At 48.2% G+C, this 19,449-nt stretch overlaps 1 protein-coding gene across 1 annotated transcript; it reads right to left on the reverse strand.

Annotated features, from left to right (window-relative positions):
- Positions 1 to 5,039: 5,039 nt before the first annotated feature.
- mrps14 (mitochondrial ribosomal protein S14) lies at positions 5,040 to 19,436 on the reverse strand. Its single transcript, XM_072511725.1, has 3 exons — positions 19,324 to 19,436; positions 13,760 to 13,927; positions 5,040 to 6,601 (listed from the first exon to the last, which is right to left on the reverse strand). Exons 1-3 carry the CDS (start codon positions 19,387 to 19,389, stop codon positions 6,419 to 6,421), a joined length of 417 nt encoding a protein of 138 aa, XP_072367826.1. The 5' UTR covers positions 19,390 to 19,436; the 3' UTR covers positions 5,040 to 6,418.
- Between the last annotated feature and the right edge of the window lie 13 nt (positions 19,437 to 19,449).

Consider the following 19,449-nt stretch of genomic DNA (forward strand, 5'->3'; position numbering starts at 1 on the left):
GGAGACGGATTCTATTAGCTTGGAAGGACTCAAAGCCCCCGAAGTCGGAGACCTGGCTATCGGACATGGCTGGCTTTCTCTGTTTGGAGAAAATCAAGTGCCTTGAGAGGGTCACTGTTAGGGTTCACCTGGAGGTGGCAGCCGTTTGTCGGCTTCTTCGCGGAAAATTAATCATCAGCAGAAGGGGGGGGGGGGGGGGGGGCGGTTAAGCTTAGAGTAGGGGGTTAATAAAGGTGGGGACCTGTAAGGGAGGGAGACGGCATTTGCACAATGTTTATAATTCCATGTAGATTGTTTATTATGTTGTTATAATAGCAAAAATACCTCAATAAAATGTTTATTAAAAAAAAAAGAATCCTGTAGACTCGATCCGAGACATCACTGACCCTGGCACCCGGGAGGCAACATACCTTCCGGGAGTCTCGCTTGCGACCACAGAATCTCCTATCCCTTCCCCTAACCATTGAGTCTCCAATCACTATTGCTTTTCTATTCTTCCCCTTCCCTTCTGAGCAACAGAACCAGGCTCAGTGCCAGAGACCTGGCCGCTAGGGTCTCCCCCCAGGTAGGTCGCCCCTCCCGACAGCATACAAAAGGTATACTTGTTTTTGAAGGGGAACGGCTACGGGGGATCCCTGCACTGTCTGCCCATTCCCTTTCCTTCCCCTGACTGTAACCCAGCTACTCTTGTCCTGAACCTTGGGTGTGGCTACCGCCCTGTAACTCCTATTACCCCCTACCGCCCGGATGATCTGAAGTTCATCCAGCTCCAGTTCCCTAATGCGGTCTCCGTGGAGCTGGAGTTGGCAGCACTTCCCACAGATGTAGTCGGTGGGGACACTAGTGGTGTCTCTCACCACCCACATCCTACAGGAGGAACATGCAACTGCCCTATCTTCTATCCCTTCTGATCTGAATTCCCAAAGAGATTTAAAAGGGAAAAAAATTAAAGATTAGGCACCTGTTAGGCCCTTAAAAAAATATATATATACTGCTGCTACTCTAAAGTGAACCCTCTAAAATTGGTTATTCTGCTGAATGTTACAGATATAGCTTGCTCCCCCCAAAAAAACAATAAAATTTTTTTTTTTTTAAAACCAAGTCTTACCCTACAGAATGTAGCTGAGATTCTGCCCTGTGAATCAGCTGGAACTTCACCCTCCGACTCTGCTCCCAGTCAGCTGTACTCTTTGTAAACTCCCGGCTCCCCTCACGCTCTTTGAGGAAATGTAGGAAATGAAAGGAGCACTTTGCTCCCTACTCATCAAACTCCCTCAGTCACCGAACTTCCACTTTAGCATTGTAATGCAGCCCCAAGTCGGCACTCCACAATTCTTGGCATAATTTTGAGATTGAGCCCCAAACACCTACATCTAGATCATTAAGAAATATAGTAAAGGCAAAAGGGTTCGAGCAGCGGTACCTGTAGGAGGATACTGTCAAAGAACAAAGAACAATACAGCGCAGGAACAGGCCCATCAACCCTCCAAGCCTGTACCGGTCATGATACCCACCCTTGGCCAAAAACCTAAAGAACAAAGAACAATACAACACAAAAGATATTATTCATCTCAGAGACCCTAGGCGAGCAGCGTTCAATACTGGTCCCCACAAATGGGGACCAGGCGTAACGGCACTTGGAGGGGGGGGGGGGTTCTCCTAAGTGATGGGAGGCCCCTGGATGATTGATCTCCGGGCAGGGTGGCACACTGGCCCGGTGGTGCCAGCTGTGTACTTTGGCACTGCCATCCTGGCACTGCCAGCTCCCTTATAGGTGTGTTGGGACATTGGGGGAGTCCAGGGTTCATGTCAGAGAGGTTGAGAGATTGGAGACGCCATTTAAAAATGATGTCCCGATCTCCTGCACGGAGGAGCTTTGCAGAGCAGGAAATTGAACTAAGTATGGCCTTGGCTGGGCATTACCCGCTGAGGCCCCAGACTGCAACAAAGTCCCGTTCGATAAGGTGGTGTTTCTCGGTGCCGGAAACGTCGGAAAACACCTGGTTCAACGCGACTCTGTTGCAATTCGGTTAGATTGCGCCCAGTATTTAGCACAATTTTTTTCCCCTGACCCACGTTTGCCAACCAGCCAACTTTCACGACCCACGCCGGCCCACCTTTGCAGCCTGCACCTGCTGACCTTTGCGAACCACATCTGCCAACCTTCACGACCCACACCAGCCGAACTTCATGATCCATGCTGGTCGACCTTTGGACACATGCCATGATCGCTTACCTTTGATCAGGTTCACAGGAGGAGAGGGCAATGTGCGTATCGGGTTCAGTACCTGATATGCTATACCTTCATAGGACGTTCCAAACAAATCTTTGTCACCTCGGCTGGTTGCCATGTACCTTCAGTGGGGGTCCTGGATACGAACTTGTTGTGCCAACTGTAAACTTAGCAATTCTGTATCTGCATTTTTATTGTGCACATTGTTCAACATCTCTTGCAGTTTTAAAAGTTGCTGTCTAGTTTCTGAGACTAGAATGGGTAATGGTAAGTAGATTGGTATGCAATGGTCTGTCAAAAAAAAAAGATATTAATGAAACATATATTAACTACAACAATTGATGACATTGGTTACCAGTACGGATTAATTAATTGAATTTAAATTCCACCATCTGCCAAGGCAGGATTGGAACCTGTGTCCTGAGAGCCTGAGCCTCCGGATTGCTAACCCAGCGACATTGCCACTAGGCCATCACCTTCTCCCATCATCTCCAAACAGGTCCAAATCCATGTGTAAATCCTTTCCAGCCAGTTCTCAATCCAGCTCAGAATATTACCAAGGCATCCAACACAGGGCATCAATAAGAAGTGACTGAGGAGGATTCTGGGATAAGCTGGTTCGTTCGCCACAATTGAGAAAGGGATTGCGGAGAACGGAGAACTCAAGTGTCAAAGAACGGTATTTTGTTACAAGTGGCAGTTTATTTGAGTGCAGTTTAAAGTCATGTGTAGCGGGCTATATTTATCCTTGTAAGGAGTTACTCTTTTAGTAAATCAGTGTGATACCCGAGGTAGGATTGTTCCCTCTTGGCCTTAGAATGATAGAATCCTCAGTGCTGACGTCAATAGGATGACAGAGACTGTCCACAGTGAAATGGATAAATCTATTAATGATTAAAGTAGCAGAAGATCAGTTGTAGGTGTTCAAAAAGAACATGATGTTACAGACCGAGCATATTCCTGAAGGAGCACGAACTCTACTTTAAAAAATTTTAATTTATTTTTTAAATTTAGAGTACCCAATTCATTTTTTCCAATCAAGGGGCAATTTACCGTGGCCAATTCACCTACCCTGCACATCTTTTTGGGGTTTGGGGGCGAAACCCACGCAAACACGGGGAGAATGTGCAAACTCCACACGGACAGTGACCCAGAGCCAGGATCGAACCTGGGACCTCAGCGCCGTGAGGCAACAGGGGTAACCCACTGCGCCACCGTGCTGCCCATTACTTTTCAAAAATGACAGCCCTGGACATCCAAAGTGGTAAGAGACATTAGAAAACCAAAAGAAAAAGCACACAAATATGCAAAAACAAATAAATATGCAAGAACAAATGTTTACAGAACAGGTAAGAGTTACTTTTATGTTCCAAGCCACTTTCAATAAAGTTCAACATCTGCTTTCCTATATACTTGCTGTACCAGCATATGAACTTTGTGATTGACGTACATAGACACCCAGATCCCTCTGTACTTCAGCATTCACAATCTCGGGTTTTATTTCCTGAAATTTAGAAAGTTGACGGGTGGTCTGGTCAAAGTCTTCAAGAGGTTAAAGGGAACAGATATAAGTAAAATAATAAAATATGCTCCAACTTTCACCCATCTCTTACCATCAACGTAAAGGAGGCTAAACTGTGCACCGCAAATGATTCATGGAGTCTGAAAGGGCCTCAAGAACAAAGACATCAAGTAAAAAGTAAACACCATCTTACTGCCTTTTGATCAAGAACAATAGGTACCATACAACCCCTCCGAACGCAGCCACCTACCTTACGGAAATCCATCCCTCCCATCCAAGAGCAGCCGCCGACCCAGGAAGCAAGGAAAACGCGTCAGTCTGAAGTCTACACCTCCAGAAGGCAGACAGCATTGTCAGAGACCCCTCACACCCAGGCTTTGACCTCTTCCAGACCCTTCCATCAGGCAGGAGATAACAGACACCTGAAGACCCACACATCCAGACATAGGAACAGCTTCTTGCCCACAGCTACTAGACTGCTCAACGATTCTCCCTCGGACTGATCTGTTCCCTGTGAGAACACTATTCACGACGCCCGATGCTGCTTTCCAATCACTATTTGATGTACATTTGTCAATGTACTCTGTCGATTATTCTTTTGTCTACTATGCACGTACTGTGTACGTTCCCTTGGCCGCAGAAAAATACTTTACACTGTACTTCGGTACATGTGACAATAAATATCAGTCAATTAATTAATGTTAACCAACACTCAGAGAAATAGAGAAACACTTGTCTCCTGTCCTCCATAAAAGTTGCCAGAGGAAAGGGGCAAAGGAATCGTTTTTATTATTTGTCCCGTGTGACGGAACAAAGGCAGTAATCGTTAAGTGAATTAAGCTTGCAAAGTCCTTGAAATGAGCTTTATTGAGTGCAATTGAAAAAAGTGGTTTCAAAGTCACATCATTACCATGTGTTCTTCAGGGCATTACACAAAATTGATCTTTGGACAAAGGCAAAGAGCAAATATTTGCAATTTAAATGTAGCAACTCGCCCTGTTACATGCTTCATCGTGCAGCCAAGGGAGATGGCTGAGTACAATGCCAACCCCAAGATATTCAAGATGTAAAGATTTGTAAAGATTTAATCACCTGCTAATGCTCGCATTCCTAGCATTGTTTGGCATCTTTGAATTTGTCTATATATGTGTTTCTGGAACAGACCTCTTCATTCACCTGAGGAAGGAGCAGCGCTCCGAAAGCTAGTGACATCGAAACAAACCTGTTGGACTTTAACCTGGTGTTGTAAGACTTCGTACTGTGCAAGATATTCAAGGTAGACCATTAAACAGGCACACCACATTAATTTATTTTTTTTAGAAGGTTGGAAGTGCTCTTGTACAAACAAAATATTACCTACCAAACATGATTTAGAGTACACGCAAACATATTGCATCAAACGCACATGATGTTATGGTTAACAATACTGCTCATCTCTCCTTCCCACACTCCCCCAAAAACTGTACCAAACAGCTTGCCCTTTAACTCGTAGTTTTGCAGATTTTAATGCTGTACAGCAGACTGCACATTTCCCTTTGATCATTTGAATACAGCTCCTTGAAAACTCATTACAGCCACATTCATGTATTGACACACATAGAATCATAGATTCCTACAGTGCAGAAGGAGGCCATTTGGCATTAAGTCTGCACTGAGCTGCTGAAAGAGCACCCTACCCAGGCCCACTCTTTAATCCCATAATCCCACCTAACCTGCACATCTTTGGACACAAAGGCGCAATTTAGCATGGCCATTCCACCTAACGTGCACATATTTGGGCTGTGGGAGGAACCCGGAACACTCAGAGGAAACCCACGCAGACACGGGGAGAAAGTGCAAACTCCACACAGACATTCAGCCACCCAAGGCTGGAATTGATCCCGGGTCCCTGCCGCTGTGGGGCAGCAGTGCTAACCACTGTGTCACCATAAAACACATCTGATTGTGGCAATAGACTCCTGGTGCTTCGTTACAGAGCAAAACTTCTTTGAAAATGGGGAAATTAAAAATAAAAGCTCACACCAAACATTTGGTTACGGAAATCTGAAATAAAATGAGAAAATGCTAGAAATAGCGGGTAGCAGGATATTCCCTGTATTTCCTGGATGGACAAGCTGGAATGAAGCATCAGAACGAGCTCGGGTAGAGGCACAACTGCAATGCCCCTCAGAGAAACAGCTTCCCAATGCTGTTGGTTTCTCACAGCCCATCTTACCGTGCCTGCTGCTAGCTCCCTTTGCCAGTGCTCACTGCCCAGGCTCATAGAGAGTAGCCAGTAGGGTAAGCTGGTACTGTCCATGCCCATGGACCTGCACCTTTGTGAGAGTCAGTTTCTCAAAGAGAAGGGAGGTTAGGCAGAATAAACAGGGGCAAGCATCTCCCTCATTGCAGCATTTATACAGTTCCTTTCACAACCGTAGTGTATTTCAAAGCACTCCAGAGTCAATGAACTACTTCTGATGTGTAGGTGCTGGAGTAATGTAGGAGTAATGTGTTCCCAACCGCCCCCCCCCCCCCCCCCCCCCCCCCCCCCAAAGAGAACATTCATATCGAGAAAGGTTGCTCTGTGATCCAGTGCTTGTTACAAATGCCCTTCACACTCGTCCCACAGTGGGAGTGGGTCACTCAAGCAAAAATCCACTCTCCCACAAACAGGTGTGGTGCTACCACATGGCACGCTGGATCCCAGACATCTGGTTGTGGTCAGCAAGGTGGCGGAACACAATCCGGCTGAGACGCCACCTGCGTTTGACACCCCGCGGCCGAGAGGTGAGGACACAGCGATTGCGGATCCGAACAGGGCAGCTGTCTCTTGGCAGGCTTGCAATCTCCTGGTCGGCAACTTCCTGTATGGAAGACAATATTGCGATGAGTAAAGAGGCATTTGGCACTTACTGAAATTTAAGATAAGGCCAGCTCATGGCCTACAGTTAGCTTGCAATGCTCATGTTCAAGTCCTTCCCATGACCTTGTCCTCCCTCTCTCCATATCTTCCTCTATCCCAACACTCAACCGCTCCCCTCTCTGAGACCCTGCACTCCTCCATTGTACCTTCGCACTGCAGAAGGAGGCCATTCAGCCCATCACGTCTGCACCAACCCTCCGAAAGAGCATCCCATCTAGGCTCACTTCCCCACCCTATCCCTGTAATCCCACTTAACCTGTACATCTTTGGGCACCAAGGGACAATTTAGCATAGCCAATCCACCTAACCTGCACATCTTTGGACAGTGGGAGGAAACCAGAGCATCCGGAGGAAACTCAGGCAGACACGAGGAGAAAGTGCAAACTCCACACAGTCACCTGAGGCTGGAATTGAACTGTGGAATTGCCGCTGTGAGGCAGCAGTGCTAACCATTGTGTCGCTCTAACATTCTGGCTGCATCTATAACCCCAATTTCTTTTGTCCCATTGCCAACCATGGTTCTGGATTTCCCTCCTTTAATCTCTCCTTCTCCTGAAAACCTCCCTCTTCAACCAAGCTTTTGGTCATCTGCCCTAATATGTCCGTGTGTCAGTTTTCTGTTCGATAAACTTCCTATGAAAATGCCTTGGGATGTTTTATTACAATAAGGGTGCTAGACAAATGCAAGTTCCTATTAAAGAAACGAACGTGTTCGAGGTGTTTTTTCTGCCATGAAAAAGTAACTCTCTCTTTTATTTGTGAGCGTCAGGATTGTTTCTGCATCTAAGATCGGTGTTTACGTTTTGACCATTTTCATTATGCCATCTGAAGTGAGGGAGAGAAAGATAAAATCAATCGCACAGTGCAGAAGAGACCCTTCGGCCCATCGAGTCTGCACCAACAGATGAAAGACACCTGACCTGCCTACCTAATCCCATTTGCCAGCACTTGATCCACAGCCTTGAATGTTATGACATGCCAAGTGCTCATCCAGGTACGTTTTAAAGGATGTGAGATAACCTGCTTCAACCACCCTCCCAGGCAGTGCATTCCAGACTATCACTATTCCCTGGGTAAGAAAACTCTTTCCTCAAATCCCCCTAAACCTCCTGCCCCTCACCTTGGACTTGTATCCCTGCGTAACTGACCCTTCAACTAAGGTGAACAGCTGCTCCCTATCCACCTTGTACATGTCCGTCATAATCGTGTACACCTCGATAAGGTCACACTAGTCTTCTCTGCTCCAACGAAAACAACCCAAGCCTATCCAACCTCTCTTCATAACTTAAATCTTTCATCCCAGGCAACATCCTGGTGAATCTCCTCTGCACCCCTCCAGTGCACAGAGAGATTGATCAAGATCAATCACGTCATCATAGAATGGTTACAGCACAGAAGGCCATTCAACCCACTGTGTCTTTGCTAGCCAAACACCTCCTGCCCTATTACCCTGCAGTTTTTTTCAGGTGCTCATTCAATACCTTTTTGAAAGGCAAAACTGAATCTGCCTCCAATTCCCTCTCAAACAGGGCATCCCGGCTCCTAACCAGGCACTGCATTAGAAACCTTTTTGTCGCGTTGCTGTTGGTTCATTCATCTTAAATCTGTGTCCTCTGCTTCTTGGCCTCTTTGCCACTGGGGACACTATCTATGTCCAGAGCCTTCATGATTCCGAATACCTCCATCAAATCTCCTCTTGGCGTCCTCTTGTCCAAGAAGAACAGCCCTAGCTTCTCCAATCTATCCATGGAACTGAAATCGCTCAACTTTGGAAGAGTTTTTGCAAATTTGTTTCTGCACCCTCTCTCATGTCTGCACATCCTTCCAAAAGTGTGTTGTCCAGAACTGGACACAATACTCCAGGGACCAGCAGAAACCAGAGGCAGAACCAATGCTTCATATAAGTTTAATATGACTTGCTTTGGTCTTTCTCTATTTATAAAGCCCAGGATCCCAATGCCATTGTAACCACTTTCTCAACCTGCCTTGCCTCCTTCAATGATTTGCGTGCATATACCCACTAGGTCCCTCTACTCCTCCACACCCTTTACAATTGCACCCTTGATTTTATACTGTTCCTCTTTCTTCTTCTGACCAAAATGAATAATTTCACACTTCTCTGTGTATGAAATGTCCTCTGTCACCCATTCCATCAGCCTGTCTATGTCCTCTTGATTTCTGTCACTATCCCCCTCATCTTTCACAATATTACTGGTTTCCGTGTGACCCCAGAACATCGGGAAATACTTCACAAGAGGCTGATTACTTTTAAGTGCAGTCACGGCAGCCGATTTGTAAATTCAAGGTGCCACAATCAACAAATTGGATAAACAACCAATTAGCATGTTTATAGATGTGCTGTTTGAAAGAGGAACATTGACCAGGACACCCCGTGAACTCATCAGCCAGATCATCACAAAGGATTCTCCCACTCACCTGCTGCAATATCCCACGCCACAGCCAACCATGGTTAAACTGACAAATTGCTGGGACTTCTGTCCAGTGGCTGACTGCGAGAACCATTCCCACTCAATGATAGGGATTGCATCTCCTCGGCTCTCAACACTGCACTAGGTTTTGAACCTACAAAGAGGTGCCCTCTAACTATATCCCTGAATGACCAGGCTCTAACGTTAAAGTTAAATCCCCTTGTTCTGGACACCCCCATCAGAAGGAAGAAATTCCATGAGTTCGACTACTTTTTAAGCTAAATTCTTCAGTGATATTTTACCTTTTATATCCAACACTTCAAATTTACAATTCAGCTCTTTGCCTGTACAGGGGAAAGCTTGGCTGCAAATAGCCCTTTGCAACAGACCATCTGTGCTCCAGTTCCTGCAGACTAGTCTGAAGCACCATCACCAGCTCCTGCAGACTAACCTGAAGCACCATCACCAGCTCCTGCAAACTAACCTGAAGCACCATCACCAGCTCCTGCAAACTAACCTGAAACACCATCACCAGCTCCTGCAGACTAACGTGAAGCACCATCACCAGCTCCTGCAGACTAACCTGAAACACCGTCACCAGCTCCTGCAGACTAACCTGAAGCACCATCACCAGCTCCTGCAAACTAACCTGAAGCACCATCACCAGCTCCTGCAAACTAACCTGAAGCACCATCACCAGCTCCTGCAAACTAACCTGAAACACCGTCACCAGCTCCTGCAGACTAACGTGAAGCACCATCACCAGCTCCTGCAGACTAACCTGAAACACCGTCACCAGCTCCTGCAGACTAACCTGAAGCACCATCACCAGCTCCTGCAGACTAACCTGAAGCACCGTCACCAGCTCCTGCAGACTAACGTGAAGCACCATCACCAGCTCCTGCAGACTAACGTGAAGCACCATCACCAGCTCCTGCAGACTAACCTGAAACACCGTCACCAGCTCCTGCAGACTAACGTGAAGCACCATCACCAGCTCCTGCAGACTAACCTGAAACACCGTCACCAGCTCCTGCAGACTAACCTGAAGCACCATCACCAGCTCCTGCAGACTAACCTGAAGCACCGTCACCAGCTCCTGCAGACTAACGTGAAGCACCATCACCAGCTCCTGCAGACTAACGTGAAGCACCATCACCAGCTCCTGCAGACTAACCTGAAGCACCGTCACCAGCTCCTGCAGACTAACGTGAAGCACCATCACCAGCTCCTGCAGACTAACCTGAAGCACTATCATCAGCTCCTGCAGACTAACCTGAAGCACCGTCACCAGCTCCTGCAGACTAACCTGAAGCACCATCACCAGCTCCTGCAAACTAACCTGAAGCACCATCATCAGCTCCTGCAGACTAACCTGAAGCACCATCACCAGCTCCTGCAAACTAACCTGAAACACCGTCACCAGCTCCTGCAAACTAACCTGAAGCACCATCACCAGCTCCTGCAAACTAACCTGAAACACCGTCACCAGCTCCTGCAAACTAACCTGAAACACCGTCACCAGCTCCTGCAAACTAACCTGAAGCACCATCACCAGCTCCTGCAGACTAACCTGAAGCACCATCACCAGCTCCTGCAAACTAACCTGAAGCACCATCACCAGCTCCTGCAGACCAACCTGAAGCACCATCACCAGCTCCTGCAGACTAACCTGAAGCACTATCATCAGCTCCTGCAAACTAACCTGAAACACCGTCACCAGCTCCTGCAGACTAACCTGAAGCACCATCATCAGCTCCTGCAAACTAACCTGAAGCACCATCACCAGCTCCTGCAAACTAACCTGAAGCACCATCACCAGCTCCTGCAGACTAACCTGAAACACCGTCACCAGCTCCTGCAAACTAACCTGAAGCACCATCACCAGCTCCTGCAAACTAACCTGAAGCACCATCACCAGCTCCTGCAAACTAACCTGAAGCACCATCACCAGCTCCTGCAAACTAACCTGAAGCACCATCACCAGCTCCTGCAGACTAACCTGAAGCACTATCATCAGCTCCTGCAAACTAACCTGAAACACAGTCACCAACTCCTGCAAACTAACCTGAAGCACCATCACCAGCTCCTGCAAACTAACCTGAAACACCGTCACCAGCTCCTGCAAACTAACCTGAAGCACCATCACCAGCTCCTGCAGACTAACCTGAAGCACTATCATCAGCTCCTGCAAACTAACCTGAAACACAGTCACCAGCTCCTGCAAACTAACCTGAAGCACCATCACCAGCTCCTGCAAACTAACCTGAAACACCGTCACCAGCTCCTGCAAACTAACCTGAAGCACTATCATTAGCTCCTGCAGACTAACCTGAAACACCGTCACCAGCTCCTGCAGACTAACCTGAAGCACCATCACCAGCTCCTGCAAACTAACCTGAAGCACTATCATCAGCTCCTGCAAACTAGCCTTAAGCATTTGACCAGCTCCTACAGACTAGCAGTTCGGGAATCCACATTAGAGGAGAGATTTTATAGCACTGGAAAGGGTGCATGGGCTGGAGCGTTTTAGCTGTGAAGAGAGATTGGATAGACTGGTGTTGCTTTACTTGGAGCAGAGGAGACCATGATGGGACACGATTGAGATGTATAAAAGTATGAGGGACATAGATAGAGCAGACAGGAAGAAACTTTTCCTCTTGGAAGAGGGATCACTGACCAGGGGCATTGATTTAAGGTAAGGGGCAGGAGGTTTCGAGAGGATGTGAGGGGAATCTTTATAACCCAGAGGGTGGTGTGAGTCTGGAACTGTCTGCCTGAAAAGGTGGTGGAGCCAGAGACCCTCATAACATTTAAGAAGTATTTGGATGTGCACTTGTGATGCCAAGGCATACAAGGCTATGGGACAAGTGCTGGAAAATAGGATTAGAATACTTCGGGGGTTAATTTTTACATGTTTTTGACCAGCGTAGATGCGATGGGCTGAAGGGCTTTTACTGTGCTGCAGACCTCTGTGACTCTATATTACCTACATTCACTCAAACATTGCTATAGATTTGGTGCAAGCGTTACAAACTCAATCAGCGTGCAACCTCATTTGGTAAATACTGACCTCTTCTGGCATCATGTAGGTACTATCCTGCATGCCAATTGGGAATGCAGGGGCAGCAGTTACTGCAATGGGTACAGGACACGGACAGGCAGTTTCTGGCAATGTAAGCAGTGTTTTTTCCCCCCTATACTCTCTCTACCCCTGTGGATTCCCCTCACATCCTCTCGAAACCTCCTGCCCTTTACCTTAAATCAATGCCCCTGGTCAGTGATCCCTCTTCCAAGAGGAAAAGTTTCTTCCTGTCTGCTCTATCTATGTCCCTCATACTTTTATACATCTCAATCGTGTCCCATCATGGTCTCCTCTGCTCCAAGTATAGCATGCATGTGGATAACTCCGTGATTCGGTTCAGAGATTCAAGCGTGGTGAAGCATTCCTGCATGTGTAGGAACTCAGATGATTGAAAAATGCAGCCAAAGAAAGAAATCCCACTTCAGTCAATATACTTTAACAATCTGTGGTGTTCTTAGTGCATTATCCCAAACAGCTCGGATCCATAGACATAGCCCTGAAACCAGCAATGTTGGCTCCTAATGGTAATACCCCTCAAGAAACAATTCAAATTTGATGGGCTGCCCAGAGAGTTTTTTCATGGTTCAACTAGACACCTTAGCAGTGGAGATTTGCCAGGGTGTTGCCTGGGATGAAAAGTTCCAGCTATAAGGAGAGACTGGATAAGCTGGGTTTGTTTTCCCTGGAGCAGAGGAGGCTGAGGGGATATCCGATAGAGGTGTACAAAATTATGAGAGACATAGATAGGGTAAATCATAAGAATCTTTTCCCTATGGCAGAGGTATGAAAGACCCGAGGACAGAGGTTTAAGGGGAGGAGTAAGTGGTTTAGAGAGGACCTGAAGAAACATCTTTTCACCCAGGTGGTGGTAGAAGGTACTCTCGCAACATTTAAGGAACATCTGGACGAGCACTGAAATCACCAAGGCATAGTAGGCCACTGAGCAAGTGCTGGTAAATGGGATTAGTATAGATTGGTATTTGATGGTTGGCATGGTCCAAAGGGCCTGTTTCTGTGCTGTATGACTCTATTATGTCCATTTGAACTGTGAAACTCCCTTCAACAGCACCTCCCGACCCTGATAACTTTAATACGGAGAGAAACACGGTCTTGGGAACATGAAGTGCAAGTCAAACCTCATCCTATTCTGAACACATATATATCACTGTTCATTCATCCTGGTTTAGAATCCTGGAACTTTTCACCTAACACGGCTGTGGAAGCAGCATCGGTGTGAGGAATGAAGCAGCTAAAAAAGCATTTTCACAATAACTAGGGATGGGCATTTAAGGCCTGCCTTGCATCCGTCATCACAAGATTGACCCGCTGTTTTAAGCAATAACCACTGAACACCATTCTGATGTGGCGTTGCGCGAGTTAAGATCATGCAATGTCCCCTTGGCTTCAACTCAATATTAAGTACGAATTGCACTGTAGTATTTGCTACTCCCAACAGTTTCTGGCCTCAAAATTCAAAGTACAGAGTAGACGCCCGGTCCTTGGCAAAGGGGGTTTTAGTCCTAAGAGCAGAACATAATTCACAATACTCATCTCTGCACCCACCGCCTACTTCGGCTGTCCATACCTGCAGCTCCTTCGGCAAGATGGTATTTTTCCGGATCGCATTAAGTCGCCGTCTCTCATCCGCAAACTCAAAGGCCATTTTCCTCCTTTTCACATCCCGAAGCATCCGCCAGTCCACGTAGTAATTTCGAGTTGGTCCCCCATTCCCTCCTGGGATCCACGACAACAGCTGCAAAAGGATAAATACAAGAAGTTGTTAAAAGAAAAGTTACAACCACACTAGCATTACATATGCTGGAAAACACCACTGAATAAACACACCTGACAAACTACTTGTGTATATACTCATTCCACGCCCTCAAATGCACAGGGTCCCTCCGCATTCTTCAGAACACACCGAAGTGAAGAAAACTAGCACTGGGTACAGAACACTTCCCAAATCAAGTTCCCCTAAGCCAGCATAGCATGGTTTGTTTCATATGTTTATGCGGTATGAGCATCACTGGCAACACCAGCTGGCCTAGTCATTGAATGCTGGCCTAGCAGGCGAAGCCCACATCCCTAGAAATTAAAAAGAAATTGTTACCCAACCCCAATTACCCTCGAGAAAGTGGTGCTGAAGCTGCCTTTTTAAACCATTGCAGTCCACCCTTGGTGCTGTTAGATGGGTGTTTCAGGATTTGGAACCAGAGACAATGAAGCAACGACGATATCGTTCCAAGTCAGGATGCTGTGTGGTTTGGAGGAGAAGTTGAAGATGGCAAGTTATGTCTTCTTTCCTTCTTCTTCTGGGCGAAAGAGCTTGAGTTTAGAAGGGGCTGTTGAAGAGTGGGCTCCATGCCATTCCACCAGACATACATGAGCATTCCCTACTGCAGCAGTCTTTTTAACAAACATTTTCTCACATCCCGTTGCCCGAGTAAGATTGATTTGTAGCAAATGATGTGTCGTGGAACCATGTTTATTCGAACTTTGATTAAAACGTTTCAAATCAATTCCGCACAATTGGAAGAGTACATTAATCTGATCTGCATAACATTTTCATATGGATGCAATCTTCAAATCAGTCATATTAAGAAATAATTTTCAGATTGTGGGGAAAGGGTGGAGGGGGTGGAACCAACTGAATACCTCATTTGTAAGGGCAGCACAGGCATGATCGGCTGAATGGCCTTCTTCTGTGCTGTATGGTTCTCAAAGAGTGAATTCATGTGTCAGTGCTGTACAACAGGTAACAGCAATTAAAGGGTAAACTGCATCCACGAGAAAGACATCAATGCAAAATAAATTCACTGACAAGCTACAGGAACCACACAGCAGACACCAGCCACTGGCAAATGTTAGCTCCACCTTTGACAGGATCCAACAGAACTGGGACGTGAAAGAACTGCTGCTAATTAATTCACTCACTTGATGAAAATGCAGTCATGCACACTTTTAACTTCCCTTCGTACACCACTCGCCCAATGGACAGCTCAGAGTGTTGCAGGAGGTGGATACCAGTGAACACTGAGCAAAGAAGGTGGAAAGTTAAAAAGAGAGGAGGAATTAAAAGCATGAGTGGAGAAGAGAAAGCCGTGTGAACACAGATGGAGGGCTTAAGGAGTGGGCAATGGGTAAAGGGAGAAAGGAGGGGATGATAAATAGGCCTGTGTTGGAGAGGACAGTTTTCACAGTGACACTGACCTCCAGGGGTTCACAGAGGTGGGGAGGGACAAAACCAATAAGGGACCAGAAGATGAGACGAATTATATGTGACAAGAGTCCAAAAAAAGGAGACCAAATTTATATAACACCTCTCGTCATCTTCAGATTTTAAAGCGCTTTAGAGCCAGTGAAATTGTTTTTAAAGAGCCTGCACCATGGGAATGTGGGAAATGTAGCAGCCACCATGAGCACAGCAAGTTCCCACAAACAGCAGGATGCCACGAGCAGGTAATGGAGGATACGGTGGCATAGTGGTGATGTTGCTGGACTATTAATCCAGAGGCCCACTGACATTGGTTCAATCCCATAGCGATAGATCATGGTAGCTGGTGGAATTTAAATTCAACTGATAAATACAAAGCTTGTCTCAGTGATGGTGACCATGAAACCTTGAAATGCATCTGGTTGATGAATGCCTTGTTGGGAAGGAAATCTGTCAATGGTACCAGGCCAGCACCACCACTGGGCTCGCAGAGTACCTGGCCGGCGAGAACAGCAGAGGTGAAGTTGGCAATACCCTGAAGCTCGTTCCCCTAAAAGAGGCCGCCTCCAGCTGCCCCCATACCGACCCCCCTCCCACTACCCATTTCCTAACCATATTTGCCGCCCAGTCTTCATTATATTTGGCTACGCCAACCACCCCCTCCTCACCCCAGCTCCAAAAAAGCCCTTTTGATCCGCGTGGTTTTCCGCCCATACAAACTCTGAGATCAGCACGTTAAACCTTTTAAAGAACGACTTTGGGGCAAAGATCGGGAGTTTCTGAAATACAAACAGAACCTTGGCAGCACTGCCATTTTTACTGTCTGCACTGTTCTACCTATTAAAGATTATTATAAGTCCCCTTTCATCTGTTTCACCAGACGAGTCAAATTTAACTTATGTAACTGCGCCCAACCCTGCGTCACCTGATGCCCAGATATCAAAAACACGCCACCACCTTACATGGCAGCTACCCCAACCTCCTCTCCTGCCCTTTGGTCTCAATTGGGAATATCTCGCTCTTTAAGGATGTTCAACTTGTACCCGGAGAACCGGCCAAAGTCCTCCAAAATTCCCATAATACCCCCCAGCGAGTCTGAAATATACAGGTCATCCGCATACAGAGAAACCCTGTGCTCGATGCCCCTCCCTCACAATCCCTCTCCAATCCCTCAACGCTCTAAGCGCCATTGCCAATGGCTCTTTAGCCAAGGCAAAAAGCAACGGGGAGAGCGGGCACCCCTGCCTTATCCAGAAATATCCCAAGCTCACCCGGTTTGTCCGCACACTTGTGATCGGTGCCCCATTCAGCAACCGGACCCAGCCCACAAATCCCTGCCCGAACCGCCCCAGCACCTCCAACAGATACTCCACTCAGTCGAAAGCCTTCTCTGTGTCCCTCTCCACTGCCACTTCCTGTCCCTCCAGAGGCATCATAATCATATTAAGCAGACTCCTTACATTTGCCGACAACTGTCTCCCTTTCACAAATTCTGTTTGGTCCTCGCCTATCACCCCCCAGGACGCAGTTCTCAATTCGCGAAGCCGACACCTTCACCAACAACTTAGCATCCACATTTATCAACAATATCGGAAGGTACGATCCACACTGCTCCGGATCATTGACTTTTTTCAATATCAGGGAAATGGATGCCTGCGACAGTGTAAGGGGGAGTTACCCCCTCTCCCTAGCCTCATTGTATGCCTTCACCAGCAACAGCCCCAAGTCCTCCCCAAACTTTTCATAAATTCCACCTGGAACCCATCCGGGCATCAGCCTTCCCTGCCTGCATTGCCCCCATACTCTCCATCACCTCCCTCAACCCAATAAGGGCCCCCAAACCCTGCACCAACCGCTCGTCCACACTGGGAAACTCCACCCCAACCAGGAGCCGCCGCAGTCCTTCCCCCCTGGCCGGGGGCTCCGACTCAAACAACCTCCTATAAAAAGCCTCAAAGACCCAATTCCCCTCCACCGCTTCCAGCATCACCTCCCTGTCCCGTCCTTCACTCGACCAATCTCCCTCGCCACCTCCATCCTTCAGTGATGCCCATCTGACAGTGCAGCACTACCTCAGTACTGACCCTCTGACAGTGCAGCACTCCCTCAGTGCTGATCCTCTGACAGTGCAGCACTCCCTCAGTACTGACCCTCTGACAGTGCAGCACTCCCTCAGTGCTGCCCTTCTGACAGTGCAGCACTCCCTCCGTGCTGACCTTCTGACAGTGTAGCACTCCGTACTGACCTTCTGACAGTGTAGCACTATCAGTACTGACCCTCTGACAGTGCAGCACTCCCTCAGTGGTACCCCTCTGACAGTGCAGCACTCCCTCAGAACTGACCGTGTCAGTGCAGCATTCCTTCAGTACTGACTCTCTGACAGTGCAGCACTCCCTCAGTACTGACCCTGTCAGTGCAGCATTCCCTCAGTACTGACCCTCTGACAGTGCTGCACTTCCTCAGTACTGACCCGGTCAGTGCAGCAGTCCCTCAGTACTTACCCTCTGACAGTGCAGCACTCCCTCAGTACTGACTCTCTGACAGTGCAGCAATCCCTCAGTACTGACTCTCTGACAGTGCAGCACTCCCTCAGTACTGACTCTCTGACAGTGCAGCACTCCCTCAGCACGGACTCTCTGACAGTGCGGCACTCACTCAGTACTGACCCTCTGAGAGCAGCATTCCCTCAGTACTGACCCTCTGACAGTGCAGCACTCCCTCAGTGCTGCCCTTCTGACAGTGCAGCACTCCCTCCGTGCTGACCTTCTGACAGTGTAGCACTCCGTACTGACCTTCTGACAGTGTAGCACTATCAGTACTGACCCTCTGACAGTGCAGCACTCCCTCAGTGGTACCCCTCTGACAGTGCAGCACTCCCTCAGAACTGACCCTGTCAGTGCAGCATTCCTTCAGTACTGACTCTCTGACAGTGCAGCACTCCCTCAGTACTGACCCTGTCAGTGCAGCATTCCCTCAGTACTGACCCTCTGACAGTGCTGCACTTCCTCAGTACTGACCCGGTCAGTGCAGCAGTCCCTCAGTACTTACCCTCTGACAGTGCAGCACTCCCTCAGTACTGACTCTCTGACAGTGCAGCAATCCCTCAGTACTGACTCTCTGACAGTGCAGCACTCCCTCAGTACTGACTCTCTGACAGTGCAGCACTCCCTCAGCACGGACTCTCTGACAGTGCGGCACTCACTCAGTACTGACCCTCTGAGAGCAGCATTCCCCCAGTACTGACCCTCTGACAGTGCAGCACTCCCTCAGTACTGACCCTCTGACAGTGCAGCACTCCCTCAGTGCTGCCCTTCTGACAGTGCAGCACTCCCTCAGTACTGACCCTCTGACAGTGCAGCACTCCCTCAGTACTGACCCTCTGACAGTGCAGCACTCCCTCAGTGCTGCCCTTCTGACAGTGTAGCACTATCAGTACTGACCCTCTGACAGTGCAGCACTCCCTCAGTACTGACCCTGTCAGTGCAGCGGTCCCTCAGTACTGACCCTCTGACAGTGCAGCACTCCCTCAGTGCTGACCCTGTCAGTGCAGCATTCCCTCAGTCCTGACCCTCTGACAGTGCTGTGCAGCACTCCCTCAGTACTGACTCTCTGACAGTGCAGCACTCCCTCAGTACTGACCCTCTGACAGTGCAGCACTCCCTCAGTACTGACCCTCTGACAGTGCAGCACTCCCTCAGTACTGACCCTCTGACAGTGCAGCACTCCCTCAGTACTGACCCTCTGACAGTGCAGCACTCCCTCAGTACTGACCCTCTGACAGTGCAGCACTTCCTCAGCACTGCAGTGGGTTGGGATTCTGCTGCAATAGGATTTGACGCCAGCATTTGGTGACTGTGAGGAGAGTGTTCCCCGGGAGACGGCCAGGTCTGTGATCGGTAACCCTCCTCCCCGACCCGCACTCTCGGCTCATTCACCTGCCGTCCAGCTCCTTGCAACAGGCCTGAAGCTCGGCCCCACACGGCCCTCGCTGCCGCCGCCATGTCCGCGCATGCGCGCGCCTGATCGGACCTCGCGGGACAGCGCACGCCTGGACCACGTGA

This window comes from Scyliorhinus torazame, chromosome 7 (assembly GCF_047496885.1).
Source record: "Scyliorhinus torazame isolate Kashiwa2021f chromosome 7, sScyTor2.1, whole genome shotgun sequence".
NCBI classification, from domain to species: Eukaryota; Metazoa; Chordata; class Chondrichthyes; order Carcharhiniformes; family Scyliorhinidae; genus Scyliorhinus; species Scyliorhinus torazame.